Source organism: Belonocnema kinseyi, chromosome 1, assembly GCF_010883055.1.
Source record: "Belonocnema kinseyi isolate 2016_QV_RU_SX_M_011 chromosome 1, B_treatae_v1, whole genome shotgun sequence".
Taxonomy (NCBI): domain Eukaryota; kingdom Metazoa; phylum Arthropoda; class Insecta; order Hymenoptera; family Cynipidae; genus Belonocnema; species Belonocnema kinseyi.
In genome coordinates, this window is record NC_046657.1 from 86,801,663 (window position 1) to 86,824,382 (window position 22,720).

The 22,720-nt window shown below is 38.0% G+C and overlaps 1 protein-coding gene across 1 annotated transcript in view; it reads left to right on the top strand.

The window, feature by feature from the left end:
• LOC117178611 (prolyl 4-hydroxylase subunit alpha-1-like) overlaps nucleotides 1-18,112 on the top strand; it is a 27,509-nt gene extending 9,397 nt beyond the window's left edge. The window contains exons 4-8 of the mRNA XM_033370038.1: nucleotides 8,807-9,028; nucleotides 9,116-9,340; nucleotides 9,418-9,480; nucleotides 13,670-13,835; nucleotides 18,042-18,112. Of these exons, the coding sequence (XP_033225929.1) occupies nucleotides 8,807-9,028; nucleotides 9,116-9,340; nucleotides 9,418-9,480; nucleotides 13,670-13,835; nucleotides 18,042-18,112 (747 nt within the window). The remainder of the gene's footprint in view (nucleotides 1-8,806; nucleotides 9,029-9,115; nucleotides 9,341-9,417; nucleotides 9,481-13,669; nucleotides 13,836-18,041) is intronic.
• The last annotated feature ends 4,608 nt before the right edge of the window (nucleotides 18,113-22,720 follow it).

Sequence of the window (22,720 nt, forward strand, 5' to 3'; positions counted from 1 at the left end):
TAGTATCAGTAAATTCAGCTGCAAAGATCTTATACGGCGTATTCAGACTAGTGAGTGGCTTATAGTTCTTTTGGCTGGACTTTAACTATGGGGTAATAGTACTAGCCAGATGCTGTTGTATAAAAGTAAACTTCGAAACCAAAGTCCAACATACGATCTGGTCCTGCAGCGAAGAAGTATTCTGTGTTCCTTAGTGCTTACCTTACCACTTTCGCAGTGATTGACACACATTATTCCTCTAATGCTATGAGGCTCCTGCAAAACTCCTTAAAGCGGATATTCTAAATAATTTTCCTAAACAGTGATTTGACACCATGAACCTCCCATAAAAATTTCTCGACTCTGTGGGGCTAGGGCACATTTTTGACATAGATAGGTTGATCGCAGAGGAGGCGCGATGGGTCAGCAAAAAACTCTTAATTTCCCCTAATCCACCAATTCCTCTTCTGTATTCTCCTTCTTGCATCCGATAGCACCCGTAGAATATGAACAATGTGGTGCTTGATTGTTATCAACTTTGAATTATTCAATTTATGATACTAGATTCTCAGTTAGTGGTTAAACTTGTGATCTTCTTCTTCAGTTATTGCAAGCGCTTTTAGGTCTTCAATCCATCATCAGTTTTCTCCTCCGTGACATCCTTACCGATGGGAGGCGTCCATTTTAGCCTGATCTTTGTATGTAGGCAGATTAATTTTACAGACAGTTGCGAAATTTTTTAAATCTGGACGTTTCGTCCACTTAATGTAAGAGATTCCCCGGTCCATAGTCTATTTTCATTCAAATTATTATCAGCACCTGCCACTTAAGGGGGTTTCAGCACTATTTATCGAGCCATTGTCCGGTGTTCTGAGCATTCGATCATTTTAAACCGTATATACGAACTGTTTTGTTGGTTTTATTGTAGTTCCAACAAGCGGCTGGGGAAACGATTCATCTATCCTCAGAGAGATTGGCATGCCAAAAAATGCTGCATACTCTAGAAGATTCATCGGTATCTCAGAAAACGTTGTAAGACACCTCAGCCAGGTACTATTCAGCTTTCGGCACAGTTGTCACATCTCTGTTTGGGAGTTTTCCTTTGGGATTAGCCGTGAAGAATTTTTTGCAAATTGGTTATTTAGTATTTTAACTATAACACTTGATACACGGACTCATTATCCACAACCTGAAGATGCAACCGACATCAGGTTGCGGATAACGGGTCCCTATATCGCGTACAGTGGTTCAAGGATGGTTGCGAGGTTAAAACGTTTAAGCCGTGGTGTAATAAACCATTATGATAAGTACAGGGTGGCAAGGAGTGGTGTCAGAAGCGAAGCTTCTGTAAGGCCGAACTATCTTTCAAAGTATATAGTCTTATCCTCGCATTCCGGTCTCTACGAACGTGCAGTGCTCGCGACAATGGGTCGGTCAACTATCTCAACTACAGTGTAGTTTATGTTTTGTGTGGCCAGATTAAATGAGCGAAGAACTATGAGAGTGCTACTATACCAGTATATCCCCTGAGCGAAAGGTTTACATCACGCTAGTGCAATCTCTTCTACAAAAAAAAACCCGCAGAGCTCTTACAATTTTTGCCACTGATGCGAAACCGTGCCCATCACTTCCGGCGAAGGGATTGTATACACAAAACACCTACTCTACCGCAGCCAGAACAAGCTAGTAGCAGAAAAAACGAGGCGAAACTGAGACCTACCATAGGCAAGTTTAAAGTCAACATCCCCATTTACTTTCAGGATTCTTTCAAGCTCGAATATCTGGCTCATATGAACAACGCGCTTCATTATGATTTTTCCGAAGGATATTTATCTCTGAACTATTAGTATTTATAAGTTTGAGGTAGTAAAAATTTTGGCGGATTTAAGCCGTAAAATAAAACCAAAAGCTGATCAGAAGACCAAAAAGTGCATACATCAATTCAACACAAATATTGGTGATTACAGTACGCGGACCGCACTCAGTTTTTGATTGCCTAAATAACATCTGACATCACGTTCACTGGAATGCCCACCTATCGCTACAAAATAGGTGAAAAAATAAAAGAAGTATCCTTCGCCCCACCGGGATATGGCCCACATCTGCACGTCATATCTGCAGTCGGAAGAAAGAAAGATGGAATCCTAAATAATCGGATGGTCCAGGAAATCGGACTTGTGTAGCTGGAGATGTAAGAACAACCAGGGCCAAAGAAAGGCGTTGTAGGTTCTTAGAAAAACGTGCTAATCGAAAGGTGCATGTAAATAGATGCATAATTCTGCCAGCACTACCTGTCTAAGGCCTTGATTGACTACCGGAAAGCTTGCGATTCCACCTCGCTTATAGCGTATTCGGTTATCCTGCACTGGTGCACTCCAATCTGCACCGAAGCAGGTCGGAGTGAAAAGAAAGAATTAAGAAGAAATAAAAAGGAGAGAACAGAGTGCTCTTGGTGTACACCAGTGCAGGATAAACGAATGCGCTATTAGGCTTCATATCTGTCAGTTGGAAAGCTTAAATGTTTATACACATATAGTGAGATGCATAGGGATTGATGCCCCTTTGGTAAACAAGATTTTCTCTTTTATGTGGAAATATCGTTTGACCTTGTTAGCCCTCTCCTCATTTGCCTCATACTGTTACCACTATCTCTCGCACTTCGCGATTCCGAGGGATTCTTCTGCGTCAAACCTGAATATCGAGAGCATATGGTCACTAATTTATTTTGTATGAATTATCTGAACATCTATGCTAGAAATGCAGGACAAATGAATCTATTTAAGATTTACCTGAAGCTGCGTCAGCTTGCTGGTATTTCCGGAGACCCTGAACTCGTCTCCAATAAGTTCGCTAAAATAAACGGTCTTTAAACGAGGTAAAAGCTTATAAATACATATTAGAGGGAAATTATTAATGAAAGTTCTTTTGTAGTTCGCGACCCGGTAATTGAGGTGAAAATTTGTAATTCTTTTACAGCATGTACAAGAATAGTTTCTTTTCGTGCTAGATACAACATTTTATATCTTTTTCAACTGTGAAATCAAACGCGTCAGGGAAAATATCGTATTACGTTTAAAATGGATCCTCAAAACTATATTCACCAAACAAATTTGTTAGCATGATTTTCTTCCAACGGATTAACCACTGAAGCTTGAAAAAAAATCTTTTTAATATATCAACAAATATTGCATGAATAAAGTTGTCGTTACAGAAATTTCACATCAAATAAGGATTTGAGGTGAAATATTATGTGACCTCAGATAAAAATTCAGCGACCTTATGAACGTAAGTAAAGAATTTTTTAAATCTTTGTACGACATTTTTTATTTTACAATTAGGACCTCAGATTTCGATCAAGTGACCTAAAAACGTAAATATGAATAGTTTTGTAAAGTTGCCAATGTTTTCCCAATTTTGTTTCTGCCACGTTGTATCTGCGATTTTTTATTTTTAAATTCTCATGCCAGATTTAGGTTCCGCGGCCTTGAATACTTCAAGATAATCAACTATATCAAGCTACCATAATGTTTCCGATCTATGTTTTACAATATTGCAATCACCGCATTCAAATGAATTTTTTAGAACAGAAAATGCGCTACGCTTTTTTCCGTTTTAGTTTTTAAAATAAGCATAGAAAAATCTATAAAATGTAGGGTCTGCATCCAAAAGAAACATTTTTTGTGTTAATTTTAATATAATTTTCTAAATTGTGTTAAAAAAAGAAAGTCTTTTTTGTCGTTTTCCAGGCCGGGAATTTGAAGAAAATCTTTTCCCGGAAAGCCATTTTTTCTAATTAGGTAAGACTAAGAAGTCACTGGGAGCTAACTTTAGCGCGTCGCAACAACTCAAAATGCAGTACTTTTATTGTTGCGACACAACTGGAGAAGTGTGAGAAGGTGCATTGTCGACGTTTGCTAAACCCGGCAACCATCGCACTGAGAGCTTTTCATATGCGAACGTTCGTGCAAAATGTACTGAACATGGTCTACTAAGATTTTTGCAATGTTAGAAGGTCATGCAACGTAAGACATCGACAACTGGACACGGCATTGTGGATTTTTGCCATAATAGTTTTTGCGACAGGACAGCTAACAGGGTCATTTTCAGTAATAAGGGCCAAATTGTGGTATATTTGAATAGAAGTGCTATGCTGACAATTTAACTCGGGGTTCTAAATCTTCTTCCTTGCATTCTACACGCAAAACAAATTTCCATGCAAAAATAAAGTCAGTCGACCTAATAGTTTTTGCTTCAGGTGTCGTAACGGACGGACAGCCATTTTACCGACTGTATAAGGATTTCCAACAGTCCCTGAAAAAAATGTATGCATCGGTCTAAAAATATATAACAATAGGCCCTCTTTGGGACCAAGCTTTAGGGAAATGATAGTCACATGAAATTTTGGGTGCCATATCATTGTTAGGCCAAAAACTTTTCAAACGATCCTCGAATATTCTCGAATCGACGAGAGACTGTTCTTAAGTGGTAAGGAAACACGAAGACGTGTACAAAGGAGCGTTTCTGTGCAAAGCAGCGGACAAAGCTGTTAAAAGACTTGGCCTCCACTTTAATATCAGGTGTATGTAAAATGCGTCAAACATTATCTATTTCAAGTACTCATTCTTGAAGGCCCGGCTGAAGAAAACATAGAAAAAATACTTCCACCTACAGTTCCTTGATAAGAAGATGCAAGGCGTTTCGCACGGAAATGGGAAGGATCAATCGTTGTCAAATGAACTAACATTTATTTTGCTTAAATCTTTCGAATTGAAGCCGGGTACGAACAGTTTCATTTTCACGCACCTAGACGGTATCCTTTCCACTTGAACAAATCATCTCCTCATTTTAAGCCAAGCCATTACCGATAATAACTGCAGAGCGTTTTATGCATACTTCAAGCACTTAGGACACATAGTACCTTGTTATCGAAATCACGCGAGAAAGACTCCGTAGACTCGGGGGTTTCATTGCCGCCTCGCACTCTAGAAGAGCCTCGGTGGCCCATGCGGTGAACACTAGCCTAGCAAGGGAGTTGTTCATCTCCGGAGAGTCGTGGGAGCGGTACCTATAGAGAAAAATGTCTTCTCTAAGTACTTAAAGCTGCTGCTTTTGGTGTTTCAGAATCAACCTCAAACTGTAGGTCTCCCTCCCACCAGCAAGTAAGAGTATGGGGTGTGTAAAGGAATGGGGAAGAAGGTGCAAGAAAAATGTAAACGCTTAGGGGACACATTACAAGCTTCCGAATAGATAGTTAATTGTCAACAATGAGAAGGGCCCATTATACTGGAAATACATATTCTTGAAAATTCTGCACAGCCTGAAAAGCATCCATGCGGGTCAACGAAATGCTGACACACTTACGGTAATATTAAGTCGGTATCTCAATAAGAAACTGGAAAGGAAGCATTTCCGCAAATTGAAGTACCCCCTCCACGAGCCCTTCACTAGTCATAAAACATGATATAGTATCGGGTTACACTACTCAGCGAGCAATAGGGTATCGTGGAAGGCGCAACTTCCAAACTCAAAGTTGCAAAAAATTCGGTTTTTTATTGAGAGCCCGACCTGTAGACGGTGAGACAATTTTTGAATAAATTTGATTTTTTAATTCTAGTTTATAAGGAATTAAGAAGTTTCCGTAAGGTTATATCGTAAATATTGGTTTATTTTTTATTTTGATACCTAACTTTTTTGTAAAAAGGTAACAGTTTGTACGGGTTCTCTTTGGATGAAAAATAAAGCCTTTTTCTAGATTATCCTAACTTATTGACGTCCGCATGCTAATGGCTTATATGGCGTGTTCTACGAGTATTTTAGGAGATATTTAAGTTTCTCTAAGTTGAGATGAAAATTACCACTTTTGGGTTAGAGTGGGGCGTTATACTGGCACCTATAGTGAATAAATTGGGATTATGAGAATACCCTGATAGTAATCGAAATTAGGTATAATACATGTTCGAAGAAAAACATGTGCTGGTGGCTCTCGCATGTGGGACCTCAAAATTACCATAAAGTTTAGTTGTCGTTCATTTACGACTACATGTGCTGTGCCTAGAGTAATACTGTTTTAAAGACATTTGGAATTCAATTCTCTAAAACCACCTTAACGCTGTGATATTTGAAGTCGCAAAACAGAAGACTTAAGACACATACTTTTGTTCATGTGCATTACATTTCGTCACTTGATATTGAGTGATCTAAGTACGTCCTTCGTCCATGGAACCACTCCAAATGAATAGAGCACTATTAGGACGGCAATCATGTTATTTGCAGATACTTTGTTCCTCGTAGACAGTTCGGAACATCGAATTCGTCGAAAAAGACGTTTGTGCCTGCTTCGGAGAGTATCCTTTATAGATATTACGTTCTAAATGCAATAGTGGAAATAATGCGACGTAAAATATGCGTTACTCATGATGTCGCACTGGAAGACACCTCTCCAAAAGGTGACGTTGTTCTTTGTCACATAATATTATTTAGATAAGACCAAAGAACAAACAAAAATTAGAATTTATGGTGGGTAAGTGTTACAATGCGTAAAAATTAAACATATTTCGGCTACAGTTTCGCCGAGGTGAGAATAATAATTAATATCTCGCCTTTCTTTAAGCCGTGTTCATCGTACATCTCATTCCAGACAGTTATGATTCTCCAAACAAGCTTATTATTTATAATAGCTGAGAAGATCATATAGACTCTGTTCAGACAAGTGATTGGTCTGTAATTTTTGAGCCAGCTAAGCTTCCCATCTTTGTTAAGAGAACTATACGCTCTTTCACGAACCACTCCGGGACAGGTTCTTCCGACTTCAGATATGAGCCGAAAATTTTTTTATCTCCTCGGTAGTGATGCTTGAGCATCTTCAAGACTTATGTAAATACTGCACAGTCCCCTGACGCTATCCATGTTCTTTGTCTTCTTTCAGTAGACTGAACTTCGTATACTCATTTCCACAATACTTTGACGTCTCCTGCTATATGTGACGTGGTTAATCGCAAAATGAATAAGGGACGCATACTGTCTTGCTCAGCCTATCTCTGTACATCGTTGATGCATTTGTCTTCTGTTCTTATGATTAGCCATTGGTTTTGTTTCACGGTTTGCATCCGCTAAAGCGCTTACTGTATTATACACACTACAACTGATAATGTAGAACTCGAATTCTTTTGGAAATCTTCACGAAGTTCGCGATATAGTTAAGCTAGATTTCCTGGTTTGAGTGAACCCAGAATGTTAATGTTTCTCTAAGTTCTGAAACATTGCTCTTTCTTAATTCAATGCATATCCACGGTTGGTCTCAGTCTCATCCGTCTTTCAGTGTGTTCCTTTTTTTTCTGAAGTGAAGTAGGCGCTGTGCTTACATAGCCCCTCATCCAGAGTTGTTCAGCATAATTTCTTAGACGTTAATGCGAGAATTGCGAGAGCTGTGGGGTTTTCTTGCACTGCAGAGCATGCAGTCGTGCCTGGTGACGTCTAATAGTCATATAGGTATTGTAGCTCTGTAGCAGGTCGTCATTCAGATGACCCGTCCACCTAAAAGTATAGAGATTCTGCTGATCCATCGCATTGACTCTGTCTTGATTGGCTCCCACAACTCTAAGATATTCTTCCTTGTTATCCTATCAATTGGCGAGAGACCTGCCCATTCTATTGCTTTGAAATGCACTTACTACAAATATGCCTGGTGTTATGATAGCTGTTTGTACACCCGGGATGTCAGAATCACAATTTGAGACACCACACCAAGGTGCCATCGAGCTTCCGGTTAGGCTGTCTCTTGATACAGGGACCCTTCCCTATTCGTAACCCAAAGATGCGTTCGGTGACTCTGTGATAGAGCTGTATATACACTTCAGATCCCATTGAAGCCATTCCGGTTTTGTAATTCCTAGAACAGATGGCTCACGCATTTTCTCAATGGTCAAAGCGAGAGTCGGTTGCGGCTTTCGCCTCGGAATGAGCAATACGCGAGTATTCAATCAATTATATAGCGCAATATTATTAATTCAAATTGGAAACGGCTCAGGCAGCTCTCACTGTTTATATTTTGAGAACACAGATTTACTAACAAGGCCAGTTCGAGGCAACCCACGAAACTGTTATTGTAAAATCAGCGCTATCGGCAATCGAACACGGGTCTTCAGTGTAGCAAAACGGAGATTTTTTCCGGTTATAACCAAAATTATCAGATTTAGGAGTTTCGTCATCTTAATGATCCTCGGTGCATATTACGTTATTCAGCACTAAGTGTTCTATTTCACATGAATATTTTTGCAAAGCTACGGTTTTTATTATTTAATTTGTGAATATTCACTTCTTCTCACTTCAATCTTCTAAAGAATGTAGTAATCTTTCTAACTCGGAATGGCAATTATTAGTTTTGTAGTATATACAGAACTGATGTTGAAAAAGTATTTTTTCATATCGTTGAATTAATTAGGGGTTGACTTCAACTTTACTGGGGCATGCGTCTCATCTTAAATTTCTGTGAGCTAGAAACAGACCTAAATATGGACTTTCGAGCGGCTTTGCCAAGGATGACTGTCAGATTGTGGGCTGGAATTCCTCGTTCTTTTGATTTAGTTCTTTTAGTACTCAATTTTGAGCTTTTTCTGTTCCTTGTTTCCGTGGGCTGGAAACGCGAAAATCATACCGCAAGTAACTTACTTTTGGTATTCTGACAGGATGAGGTCAGAAAATCTTACCCATCCTGCTTCAGCTCTCTCCATTCTATTATTATAAATTGGCCCATCCCTGATATCAATGGCACAAAACTTTAAGCTATCAACCACGTCGGACTGCTATTTGTTATGTACGTAAATTTTAGTATGCTGACAAAGAGCACATTAGGCTCTGTAGAGGAGACACTTTACTACCGGCGGATATACAGAAAAAACTGAAATGCCGATACATCGATCGTGGTGTTCCTTTTCTGAAAATAGCACCCTTTAAAGAAGAAGAAGTATATGTGGATCCTAAAATTGTTGTATACCACGATGTAATTTATGAAGAGGAAATAGAGAATATCAAAAGTTTATCAGAGCCTATGGTTTGTCGATGTTTGAATTTTTTTCTTAATTTTTACTTGAAATTTTTAATGCCAAGTATGAGATTGAGTATAGTATATTTTCTGCAGTTGAAAAGTGCACAAATCTTTAATAAGATAACTGGCAAATTAGAACATTCTAAAGCTAGAGTTACCAAAATTGCCTTTATTAAAGATGAGAAAAATAAACACGTCAAGCTTTTGAGTCGTCGAGTGGAGCATATCACAGGTTTGACGGTGGATACAGCCGAGCAACTGCAAATTGGTTACTACGAAATCGGAGGCTTTTATCAACCACACTTTGATTTCGCAACAGTAAGTAAACCAAAGACAAACTAGTTAACGTTGAGCTGATACTTTTTTGATAAAATAATAATTTTGTAATTTTTCAGAAAGATATCGTTAGCCCTTTCAGTGCTCGTGTTGGAAACCGTCTCGCCACAATTCTGTTTTATGTAAGTAAACAAATTTTGAAGGAGGCAGCGAAATAGATTGTTTTTAAAACGATAGAATTTAAAAAAATTGCTACAATAGGTGCCCTTTCAATTTTTTTTGACTTAATCGAATTTCGAAGATTCAACTTATTCGAATTTCAAAGATTCTACTTGACTTTAAGTTCCACTTTTTACCCCAAAAATGAGTAATTTTGATTTAAAAAAGTAATAATCCAAGGAAAAAAGGCCGGGTGAATCTAGAGTCTAAATTTGTTATACAAATTCGAATAAACGACTGCACATCTCAAATCGGAATAAACCATCCTGAACTTTGACAGGGTAATAAGGCCATTAATTAATAATCGTACAATTTTTAAGAACGAAAATTTCAAAAGAGAGTATTTAAAAGTCCAATTAGTATGTGTACAACTGGAAACACTCACAATTTGAACTTCCCAAATTTTCGAAATTTTAATGTTAGTATCTATTTGATTTTTCACCTAGTGAATTTATAATTATTTGTGCAATAAAAGGCTGCAGTTTTTTAATTGCTCAATTTTTGATAATTAAAATTAAAAACCGAAGATTTTCTCATGTTTCTATCAAAAATTATTATTCGAAACTTAGAACTCAAAGTTCTTTTTGAATTGTTACCCACGAGGATTTTTAATGTATAATTGAAATAACCAATACAAAGAATTATAAAACACTTGAAAAAATTCTAGGAACTCACAAGAATACAATGGATTTAAAAGAGCTGTTAAAGAATGCAGCAAATTAAAAAAATTCAAATCATTTTTAAGAAATTAAAAAGATTTTTTTTTGTAGAAATTACAAAAATTGAAGTCCAAATGCTCTTCTGTGACTATTATTACACATTAAAGTTTTGTGTATCAGATTAAGGGATCGAATAAACGCACTTCTATAATTGAGGCTGAACGCATAAAACTTTTCTTCTAGATTTTTGTATGCAGAATCATAAAAGTACACTAACTTTTAATAAAATACGTGCTGTAAACGATATTCTTTCCATATAGTAATCCATGTACATGATTCGCCTTAATAGGCGGCAACATACCAGTACGGTAACACACCTTAGCGCAAGAGCAAAGGAAAATTACTCAGAGATTGTCCTTATTACGTTTTCCAATGCATAAATCTAGCATTTTTAAGGTCTTCACTCTAAAAATAAATGTACTGTTTGAATTATATAAGAAAAAAGCCAGAAAAAAAGAGATTAATAAGTGTAGCCTCAATTTTATACGTGGAACTTCTCCGTGATTTAAATTCTCCTTTAGTGGATCACATGACTGCACAATTGAAAAGAATTGAAATCTACGCCATAATAAGATATACGTGTAGTTGTTATTGAATTAAATGTAATAATTATGTTGCTGTCATTTGGAGTACATTTTTCAACGTTTGAGTCACATTTTAATCTAAGCTTGACATGTTTGGATTTAGTGACACTTTTAAACTTCGTAAATCATCAAAAGCTCAAAGTTACAACCAATTTTACGGACCGGCTTGATCAATATCCTGAAAACTCAGTTTGTTTAATATTCGAGACTTTAAAATTTAATTTTCTTTACAAATAAGGTTTCTAGTTTGAAACAGTGCATTTTTTGACAGCCATTTAATGATCTTCTAAAATGAATGTAACAAGGGATATTTTAAGCGTTAGGACATGTTTGCTTACTGAAAATAATATATTTTAAAAAAATCATTGGACAAAATAAATTGACTGTCATTTCCCAGTGATCCACCGCTTGAGAAGGTTTCAGGAACATTCCACTGGGACCTGAAGGGAAACTTTATTTTTTAACCGCATATACAACACTATTTTATCAAATCCATATCATAAACCGACATTGATTTCAATCTATTACTTGCGGTTTGCGCGATATTCATTGATAATATTAACAATAACGGTCATTTTTGTTTGGAACGCCTGTAGACCCTCGGTCACAGCAACTCCAGCGAAGCGGAGTTCCACTATGTTAGCGTGGGATCGAACATAGCTTCATTCTATGCGAGCCTAGTGGCGCGCCGCTACGCTGACGTAGCTGCAACCGAGCGTGTGCTGGCCTTACAAATTGTCTCTAGGTCGACATACTTGTATTTGGATACTAATGCATGTATGCACGTTGTTTTGCATTGCTACCAACTGCCGCGCGTGCTTTATTGGTTTGCATACCAGTGTTCCGGAAACATTGAACTGCTCTGAACCACAGGAACACTAAAAAGTGAAGCATCACTGAGAAAAAAGCCTCTAGTTCTCATGACTAGATAAAATGTAGTTAAGAAAACAAAGAGCTGTGAGCAGAAGAATGTCTGGTTGCTCTGAATAGAATATTCGCTAATATAATGTGATTACTAGTCAAGTGTCGCATATTTTTAGTTTCTGGTTTCAGTAACTAGTAGACGTAGTTAAAATTGTCCTTAACCTCATGATCATGGTGTGGATCCAATGGACTCAACGTTCCTAATACTCGAATGATGTATTAGCTGCGACTAGGAGAAAAGGAAGTCAGTGTCAGCAGGCAGGTGTGCTCGCGTCAACTCGAGCTAGATATTTTCTTCTTTTAATGTCTTCAACGTAACGAATGGCAGGTAAAAATATTTAAACTCGTATTTGAGTATATTTTTTAATTCCTATCAATACTCCCTATCAAACCGCTCAACTAACCTTAACAAAGAGAAACATTCTACAATTTTAGGCAAAAACCAAAAAAGATCTAGAATTACATGAAATAAAATCATTGATCAGCTTCGAAATTACTGTGCTCAATATATTTTGAAATTCCACTTTTATAAAGCGTTAGATTCATTAATTACTCTTTTTGATTATTTGTAGTAATAATAGTACATTTTATAGAAGAATTTTAATTTCTCAATTACCAATTGATACTTTTTTGATGATTATAAACGTTTTACTGTGAATTATTCTAATGTCACCTAACGAATTGTTTCTAAAAAAGAAAAAACTGTTTTTCACTCATTGACTTAGCAAAATATAGTACTCAGGAGATTCATCGACGCAGCGTTCCAAATCTGGTCATTGTAACCATGTAACTTTTTTGCAATAATCAACAAATAATCGCTGCGACTAGACTTTCTCATTCCAATAGTCACTTCTTGTAACTGCCGTAACGGGTAAGCCACTTTTCGATACAATTATCAAAAGTATTCACGGACATTTTTAACTATGGAAATCCGCGTTCTCAGTACCAGGAGTTTTTGCCAGTGAAGAGAACACGCGCAACAGTACGTAGCAATGGATAACAACGCACTTACATATAATCATTGATATCATAACACGTTGACGTACAACAAATTCTTAGCACCCGTTTTAGAGCCAGCCGCAAGTTAAAATTTGTATAAACTAATTCTTATTAGTGTTCTCACTCCCAGAGAAAATCTCAAACATTAATCATGTAGACCATTAATAAAAATTTTATTCAAAAAATATCCCAACCGGTCGTGTCCTCCTAATTTTTCCCATAGAATTCAATATTGATATAGGTTTTTTAATAGATTTTCCTAAATACAGTTTTTAAACAAAACTTGTTAGAACAATCGGAATTTTTAAATTTGGCGCATGCACGTGCAAGTTTCGATGAATTATGCTCATTCGAACATCAATCTTTTTACTATTTCAATTGGCCTGCTCATAAAATTCAAGAAATACATTTTTTTATCAAATTGTAAGTTTTTCATAAGTTTACCACTGATTACAATTTTTCGTTATTAATATTATTGTAAGAGTAAATTACCACGAGTTTAGCACAAAGTAATTATTTCCAGAATTTGTTGAAATTGTTGAATTTGCTTTAAATAAATCTTTGGTGTTAATTAAACTGAGTTTTGAAATAATTTTTGTTATTTCTAAGTTTGCTTCAATTAGCTTTAAATAACCATTGCCTTATTACCGAGATTCAATCAAAGATAAAAAATCATATCGTTGAAATGGACATTTTTGTCACTGTATTTGCAAACGTATTGTTAAAACAAATAAACAGAGAAATCGGCGTTTTCATATTTGTGGGGCTTAACCTTTTCTGTGATTTGTTGGTACGTGATAATAATAGAGACCAGTTGTACCGACTTCAATACTTCTGTTTCGATTCTAATGCAGAAAGATTAAAAATTCTAAGACAATTTTCAAAAAGGTTATTATATAACACTCTCAAACAAATATACAATTTAGATGAATGACGTAACAAAGGGTGGTGGTACAATTTTCCCTACGTTGAACTTTACCGTATGGCCTAAAAAAGGTAGTGCATTATTCTGGTACAATCTTAAACGAAATGGAGAAGGAGATCTTTCAACTTTTCATGCAGCATGTCCAGTACTTTCTGGCACAAAATGGAGTAAGTATTTTAGTTTAAAATAGAACAAAATAAATCAGACCTAAATTTCATACCATTTTTCAATTTTATCTTTCAGTTAAGTTATTAAATGAATAAGTAAGAACATAATAGAACAATTTTAAATGATTTTGCGAAATTACTAATATTCTCGCAGAATTTAGCAATTAAAATATTCAAATAGAGTTCTTAAAGGAATTATCATCTCGGTTTATTTCATATTTTTCATCAGGAAGAACATACATTTATTTGAAGAAACGTTCCAGATATTTCGAAATCGTCTTTCATTGAGGTAGTGACATTTAAGGGCATGCTCTTCGGTGATCACGTGAACAAACTATTTCCCGGTTTTTAACATTCTTTTTGTGTTCACTGTGTCCACACGGATTGAGATATCGTGTTTAAAATTTGACAGATTAAATAAAAAGCACTAAAGAACGTTTGTATACATCAATATGTTTATAATTTTAAAGAAAATGTATATATAAAAAAAGTCGAGATAAAGATAAAGTCGAGATCACGTTACTAAGTTCGTTCATGAAATTTTTGTGTAGAGAATGAAATTATTTTCATTTTTTTTTCTTCTCACTACGTGCATACGGATTGAGATTTCGTATTCAGGATTTAGAAAGTTATACAGAAAGAACTAAGGAGCGTTTGTATATATTAAAATGTTTATAATTACGAAGAAAGTTTCCTATAAAAATACTATAGGAATAGGAAATAAAATTTTAACGTTGATAAAGTAGATGTCTTAGCACAATGCTCATGTTGCTATGTCTCCAATATGAAATTTGTCTTTTACTTGTAAGGCTAAAAAAAGATAAATCATGCTACACACAAATTTCATGAATGAAGTCAGTCACGTGATCTCGACTTTATCGACGTTCAAAGTTTCTTTTTTTTAATGCTAGAAATTGCTAAAAATCCTTCAAAACTAATGATAGGTTACTTGTTTGTAGATACTTATTTGTTGATTTGCAACGAATGTGCAAATTTTATTGCTTATATCAATTTTTTTAAAGTTTAAACGATTAGGGCCAAAATTAGTGTCAGTATTCAATATACGCGAATCAAAAAATCCCAGCAATCGCAGGGCAGTGCAGAGAATATGAGTGGAAACCTCATTACCTTTCCGCATAGATGACAGAGGGGAACTTTCTTCAAGCCCTATCTTATGTCTGTGATACCGGAGGTTTCGATGTCCTATGAACATTTCTGTTAGGACTTTGACTTCATTCCTCCCGAGCTTAAGTATTTCTTTCGCTCGATGAGGGTTTAACTTTGAGCCCAAGAGTGTTTTAGTCTGTCTGCAGCCAGAGACCGCATCCCACCCATTCTGATGTTCTTCAGTCAGCCAACTATTAATATCTTCCGTGAATAACCCACTGGAAATACCTACAACTGGCTCAAGTTCAGTAAAATTTCCCGTTGCTGCTCGCTTTGCTGGCCTGTCCGATATCTCGTTGCCTCTGATACCACTGTGTCCAGGGATCCAGAGCAGAGTGACTCGGTTTTCTGTCGTTAGCTTATCAGTGCCTCAAAACACTTCCGTACTAGCATACTCCATTGCCTTGTAGGCGCACGGGAGCAAGGCCATAATAACAGATTGTAGAACAGTTGCGTAGGACCCCATCGTAATTGTGAAGCCCATTCCGTTCCTTCTACGATATACACCTGCTTCAGAGTTCTTCTTGTTCCTGGAGCCATCTGTAAACCAGTTTTCTCCATCACTGGACAGGTGTGCCTCACCGTTGGCCCGTTCCTCTTTCGTGGATAGGCTAACTCGGTACCTTTTGCCGAAGAGGTAGCGACATGTGGACATTTTGGCCCTAATCATGCTCCGTGTCAGCCTTCTCGCGATGTCGATTGGTATCCACGTAACTGTCGAGATACTGCTATCGTTTACCATATTTAATCTCCAGGTCTCGTTCACAGTCACGACCTTTATGGTGAGATGGAGGGGCTCCAAACCTATTGGTGCCCCACGGCCAGTGTGGATGTCGACTTCAAGGCACAAGTGATACCTCTCAGAATCAGTTCCCTGATTCTTCCCAGTCGGGACTTCACAGTAGAAAGTTCGACCCTGGTCCACCAGACGACTGTCGCATAGGTTAGTATGGTTCGTAGGATCGCTGTGTACATCCACATAAGTGTCTCCGGTTTCAAGCACCAGCTTTTCCCTGTGGCTCTTTTACAGAGCTGAAGAGTCGTTATAATCTTCTTGCACCTGTTTTTGAGGTGCTCATTCCATGACAGCTTTTTATCCAGAATGACTCCTAGATATTTGGCTTGCCCTTTGATTTCCAGTTTTTGTCCAGCCATCTTTAATTAACTCGTGGTTTTCCACTTGTACCTTCTGGTAAACACAACTGCATCCGTCTTACTCGCATTGATTGATAGTCCAGTCCTCTTAACCCATGAATCTACTATTGTTAGTGTTTGCTGCATTACTCCGAAGAGCGCAATCAGATGCTGACCGCGCACGATAACCAGAAGATCATCCGCATATCCAATAATGTGGAGACCCTGATTCGTGAGTACCTTGTAGTATTCCACCAGTGCAGTGTATGTAACTCCAATGGTAGATTGGTGTCGCTGTCATATGGAAAGTAAGCCGATCCTATAACTAGCCTTTCTATTCCTATGAAGTCCGTGACTATCACCATCAGGTCCCTGGAACATAGCTCCAGTAGAGGGACAACGTTGACTCCCTTCGTCAGTATGTATGCCTCTGGAATAACCGCCTTAGGGTCCTGGATTAGTGAGATACCTGTGTGCCTTATAGCCATGTCACTCTAAAAACTGCAGAGGCGCCTTTGCTATGATGCAAGTTAATCTGCGTAATGTTTAAATCGGGAGCTCTCATTTAGATCTGATCTCGATCTTCCTGTCCACCGAAGGCTCCTCCTGCCCCTGGTTGGCCACTTTAAAGTTGACCGGTCCATAAAGGTAGACGGGTTGAATCCCTCCAGTCAACGGAGAACCACCTGCGGGTCCGTCAGTTTACCTGTGAACCACGCCGCAGCCTTAATTATCTTCTGAAGCAACTCGACCCCACCCACCTTACGAGATGCGCTTTCCCAAGGCCTTGCCTCGGCCAAAAACTTGTGTGTCCAAGCTTTATCTACTGGGTCAGCTTCCATAAATACAAAGACCCCTCCTCTGCAGAAATGGGTCTTGAATTTTGCCTATTAATCTAGGGATCCTCTTTTGAACGCCCTCCAGGTAGCCTCTCTGACGAGCTCTAACTGCTCTGCAGTGAGCATCGAGTACGGGTAATCCGTATCTGTCACCGCCACAGTCAGAGGGTCAGTCCTCTAAGCAGCTCTCAGTCCAACCCCCGACGACTCCCTGTTCGTCGGCTGCTCGACCGCCTTGTGCCTCTTCACAGACTCCCCCCCCCCCCCCCCCCGTTGGGGTACCCTCTGAGTCCCTTCCTCAATTGTGAGCCTCAGAGCTGGTTATCGGCGTTATGATGGGCAGTGTTCCAGGTTCTGAAACTGCTGCACTAGCATCTGCGCTTGCCTCCTCAGTCTCCTTTTCAGAGAACCGTTTATGCGCTTTTTTACTGGGGGAGTGATTGGTCACTCCCGTTTCCATAGCCTCACTCAGAGTGGCCGTCCCACCCTCAGCTCCCGAAATAGTTGGGGCACAGCCGCCGTCTGAGTAAGGCTTGCCAGATAGATAGGTTGGGATGAAAGCGTTATGCTTGACCCATTAAACCCAGCCCCTTTTCACCCTCCGCCATATAACTTTCTCCTTCTTCTTTCGATATATTAGTGTGACCCATTTTGGTTCCCACGAGTAGCGAGAGGAATAAAATGTCCGCCCCTGCAGAGCCGCGCATGCAAGGGTAAGACTAATTACTCGAAGAGCTCGTCCGGTCATTCCTGTGCTGATTCCAGAAATTGGAGATCGGTCCAGAAGAGACCGAGGCTCGATTGACCCCTATGTCACACACACTTAAGTTGTTTTACAAGGTTTGGTAGTCGTGAAAGCAGTTTGTTGATATATTCGCGTTTTCGTCAAACAGTACTAAACATTAAATTTTTTGTATTTATTAATCTTATTCCTTGTCTTAGAAAATCTTCAGGGACGGCTGGCGCATTTATAAAGAATTGGAATTTTCTCCATCGTACATTTATAACATAATACGGAATAATAAATGCAAAGTGTTCTTATAATATGGCGTTTGTTTGATTACAGTTGCGACCAAATGGCTGCACGAAGTAGGTCAAGAATTTCGCAGGCCCTGTACTTTATTGGAATATGAATAAGTCATCTAGAATAAGCTCATTGGAAAAATGTTGAATAAATTTTCAAAAATTAAGGCATTATAGATAATTCAGAAGTGAAATTTTACCGAAATAAAGCTGTAAATCATGTAATAATTGTTATCAGTTGCAATAGAGTTTATGTGCCAAGATGTACCTTGTAAAGTAGGGAAGCTGTTCGACCTGAGCGACATTGTTTCCAATAATATTTGTGTAAATTATGCTTCTGCTAAAATATAGAACTACATTGTTTAGAATAATTTGTGTGTAAATTTTGCTTTTACTATGTCACAGCATTATAAAGCTAAAAAACTAATTTAAACAGGATAGCTGAATCACAAAAAAGTATTATTATTGTTATTATTGTTCTGGGTTGAGACCGTAACAGCCCCTGACGCTTGGTTGATCTTGTTGCTTCCCGTTATGAGCCCTTAGTCGTAGTTAGGTTCCTGTTGGATAACATGTGGCAGGTCCATTCCACGACAGCAATAGGCACACCATGTGCGATCATAGCCACCCTGATCATCTCTCCAGAAGTGTAGTTAAAGGCTCCTTCGATCTCTATAAAGGCTCCTGTCGCGAGTAAGAAATAAAGGATTTCAGAGTCCACCTGACCCTGGGTAATATAACGATCTCGTTGGCTAGCCGCCATTTGGGGCCCAGTTGGGACACAGGCGGCTTTGATTATCTCAGAGGCGCCGTCCCCTCTTCTCCTAACTTTGTAAGGCCCGGAAAATTTTCCTTGATCAGGTGAGCCAAGGTATCCTCATTAGACTTTAAGTATCCTCCGCGGGGCGACTTCAAAGTGACGAGAAATGCATCCACACTTCGAGAAAGAAGCTTATCCAGTCTAACCGCCTCTACTCCTTTCTCGATGTCTGTACAAAAAATGGTCCAGCTTTCATGCTTTACCTTACGTATTTCACTCCTTTATTCATCCCATATTGTCGTCAATGAGGTCTATGGCTTCCAAAAAAATCTCGGCCGCTAGCTCCAGGGTATCCAGGTCTCTAAATGACCATGGCATCTCTGACAGTGCACTTATTAGTTCCATGGAAAATTGATCCCAGCGCGTTCTAATTGGATTTCTGGCCCATGTAGGGCCCGTGGGTTCATTAGCTTTCTACTCGAAATCTATATGTGAGTGATTTAAGAGAGTTGTTTCATCTGAGATTCTCCACTTCTCGATGTTGTCGCTCAAACTACCGGTACCGAGAGTGATGTCAAGAACTTCCTCTCTGTTCAAATTACAATACTCCTTACCTTGCAATATTCCAACAATATACGTACCTCCACTAGTGGTTTACTATCACTGTCATATAGAAAGAAGGCCTTAAAGTTGACCTATCCAGAGTGGTAGAAGGGCCTGGATCGTGATTAAAATTTTCCAGGACGATGTCTTAAGTGAGGGTTTGAATCGCTTCAACCCTCGGAGGACCACAGACGGGTCTTCCAGTTCACCCAGGAACCACGCCGTAGCCCTTACCATCATCAGTCCGCTGCCGCGAATGCAACTCACTGTTCGTCGGTTACTCCGCTGCCTGATGTCTCTTCCCATGCTTATAACCCTCCCCGGCAGCGTGCTTTCTGAGCCCCTTCCTAGATTTTAAGCCTCAGTATTAGTTATTGGCGGTGTGATCGTCGATGTACTATGTACCACAGCTACTTCATTAGCCCGTTGCGCTTGCCTCTTAAGTGTCTTTTTTATAAATTCGTTGATGTGTTTCTTCTTACTAGAGGACTGATTGACCGCTCACATTTTCATAGCTTCATTCAGAGGTACCGCATTCCTCAACTCCCGAAAGAGCTGGGCACAGCTTCCGCCTGAGTTCAGCTTGCCGGTAATATTTAATAAAGTTGTAGAAAAGTATTATCATTATGATTAAATTAAACTCATTTAAATCTAATATAAGTACATTTCTTGTATTTTTTTTAATCACTTAAGAATTTAACCTATCGGACTTTCAGAGCTTGACTGTGAATAAAGTAGTAGAATAAAGGGACCTTATTACTAATTAACATTGTCCTGTGATTAAACTAAAATAAACATTGTGATAAAGCAGTGAACGCGGTACTTTGACAGTCAACGTATAAAATTGCAGCGTATTACATTGGAAATTATTTGACCTATGTTATACGTCGTAAAGATGTACAGAGCGTTTTATTCACATGAGAGAACTTACCAATAACATCGCATTTACCATTTTTCTGTGGGATTTAAATTGACGGAATGTAGAAGTGCTTGAGAGAGAGAGCGAAATTACATGCAGTATGTTATTGCCACCTATAGAGAGTTGTTTCGCGCCTAAACTGCAAATTGCGGAAAACCCCGAAGTCGCGAGCAGTTGACTTTTGACAGACCAGCAACAAGCAGGCAGGCAGGCACGTGCTAGCCCGGAAATCAAAGGACGCGTTACTACTACTTTTTTAAGGTGGTTTTTTTAAAGAGGCGTCCCATGGCAGTGTCAATCTTTACGATAAAACGTGAAATTTAAAATCCTCTAACATATTAGCCAATAGCAGTGTTTCTGTGTATTACTAGGAGACGCCAATCTTGCCAATCTTGCCAATGTGCAAGTACGACGTTTTTTACTTGCATGGCTATGAATTTACACACAGTGTGTTTTTTTCAGTGGCGTTTGTGTTTTAATCTAGTGTCGTTCATTCACTCAGACTCTTGTAAATTCACTACGTATTATATGGGTCAAGTAGTTTCCAACCTAGTACGATGTAAAATAACACAACATTTTTGTACAGAGTAGCTTACCCACATTTTTCTTGCAACAACTAATTTCCACGCTAAATAAAGATATCCAATTTAAAGCCTGGAAAATGCATTGCATGGCACTAAAGTTTATAACTAGAACTTTTCTTTCGGAAATTGTGTACTTTTTGGGTCACAAAAGTTCTGCTGAGTGCCCTTTAATTTATTCACTAAACTTTTAAATTGCTATTTCATTTCATATGGACATGAGTTGTTGCACAATTGATTCATTAACGATGACTTTTTTATTTTCCTTACATTTATGAAAAATATGATCAAATGTTGTTTTTATTAAATTGAATAAAGTATAGATTTTTAAACATACCTCTCGCCTATTTGTTTCCACTATTATTTCCCCCCTATTTCTTTTTTTTATGAATCTGGTCACATTTTATTCAGAATTGCTCAAAATGTTATCAACTAAGTTCGTTTCCAAATATCTTTTTAAGTAGCTGTCAATTTCGGAGGGGACCTATTATCATCATGCATGCCACATCTCAGTTCCCTAGAACATAAGTGACCTAAGTATTCGACAATTTTTCACGATGCACTAGTTTTAATAAATTACTCAAAAATAGTATTGAGTTGCAAATTTTCACATAGAGTTTTATTACAATAATTTTAAATTATTGCTTGAAAATCATGTGAATCCGTTTATAATCTTTTGACTATCACCTAAAGCCAGAGCAATTAAGTTAAAAATAGTTTAAACTTGAAAGCTAACCTTTTCGTTTCGACTTTGATTACATAAGACTTCCTTTCTCACTCTAGCGTACCGAAAGAACGGAAAGGATACGCTACATCGTATCCTTATAGTTTCCATTCCGTGGCATGCAACGAAAACTTTAAAAAACAGCAAGATGGGCAATTAACTTATTTCAATTCGGATTATACGTTAAATTTTCCACTAGAATGCCATGGAGTACCAGAAAACGTTTTTTTCAGCGTTAAAAATTTAAAAATTATATTATCTATCATTTACATGGGCAAAAGGCTGCTTCAATCACATCTTCTTTTACTAGCAGTCGATAGGCATTATCCATCGGTAACTAATAATTTTGGCTGGGTGCTAGCGCTGTACAGTGGAAACCTGAGAAAACAAGGCTGCGACGGAAGTGGCAACATACTACTGAAGCCATTATGTATGCGAGTGAAGTCACTTTTAGCAGAAGTTAATGACATTTTTTAAATTTCTAACGCTTTGAAATTACTATTGCAATTACTCAATGACAAGCTAATGGAAAATTTAAAGTAGATTCCAAATTGCAACAAGTTAAATGCTCATTTTGCTGTTTTCTTTTTAGTTTTTGTTACATGATACGGAGGGGATACAATGTGGCACTGTAAGGATACGCTGTGGACTATCGTTTACGATCACTTAGTCCGCTAAGGCAGTTCGTATCATGTCCTATTTTTATCTCTCTGTTGTGAAAGCCTGGACTGTTTCAACGCTGCGGCTATCTCGTCTTGCCATCGCGCTTCTAAAAATAATTATAAATAAATAAATAAATAAAAAAACAGGAATAAAGCACGCCCCCTGAAAACTAAGCGTTCGAAAGCCCTTTACTGAAATGATTCGATAATGTGCTTTGAAGTGCATATTTTTTGATAATGATGATGATCACTGACCGAACATTGTTCTGTTTTGTTTTTCTCCATCTTTTAGAAGGCCAGCTCATATTTAACCTTAAATTTTTGGGGCACTTAGTCTTTTCTTGCTTCTTTTACTTTGCCATTTATGTTGAGGTGTTGGATTTTGATTCTTTTTTCCATGATTTTGATTGTTAGCAGGTTTACAATTATAGCATATTCCGACGTAATTGATAATTATCAGAGACTATTGTATT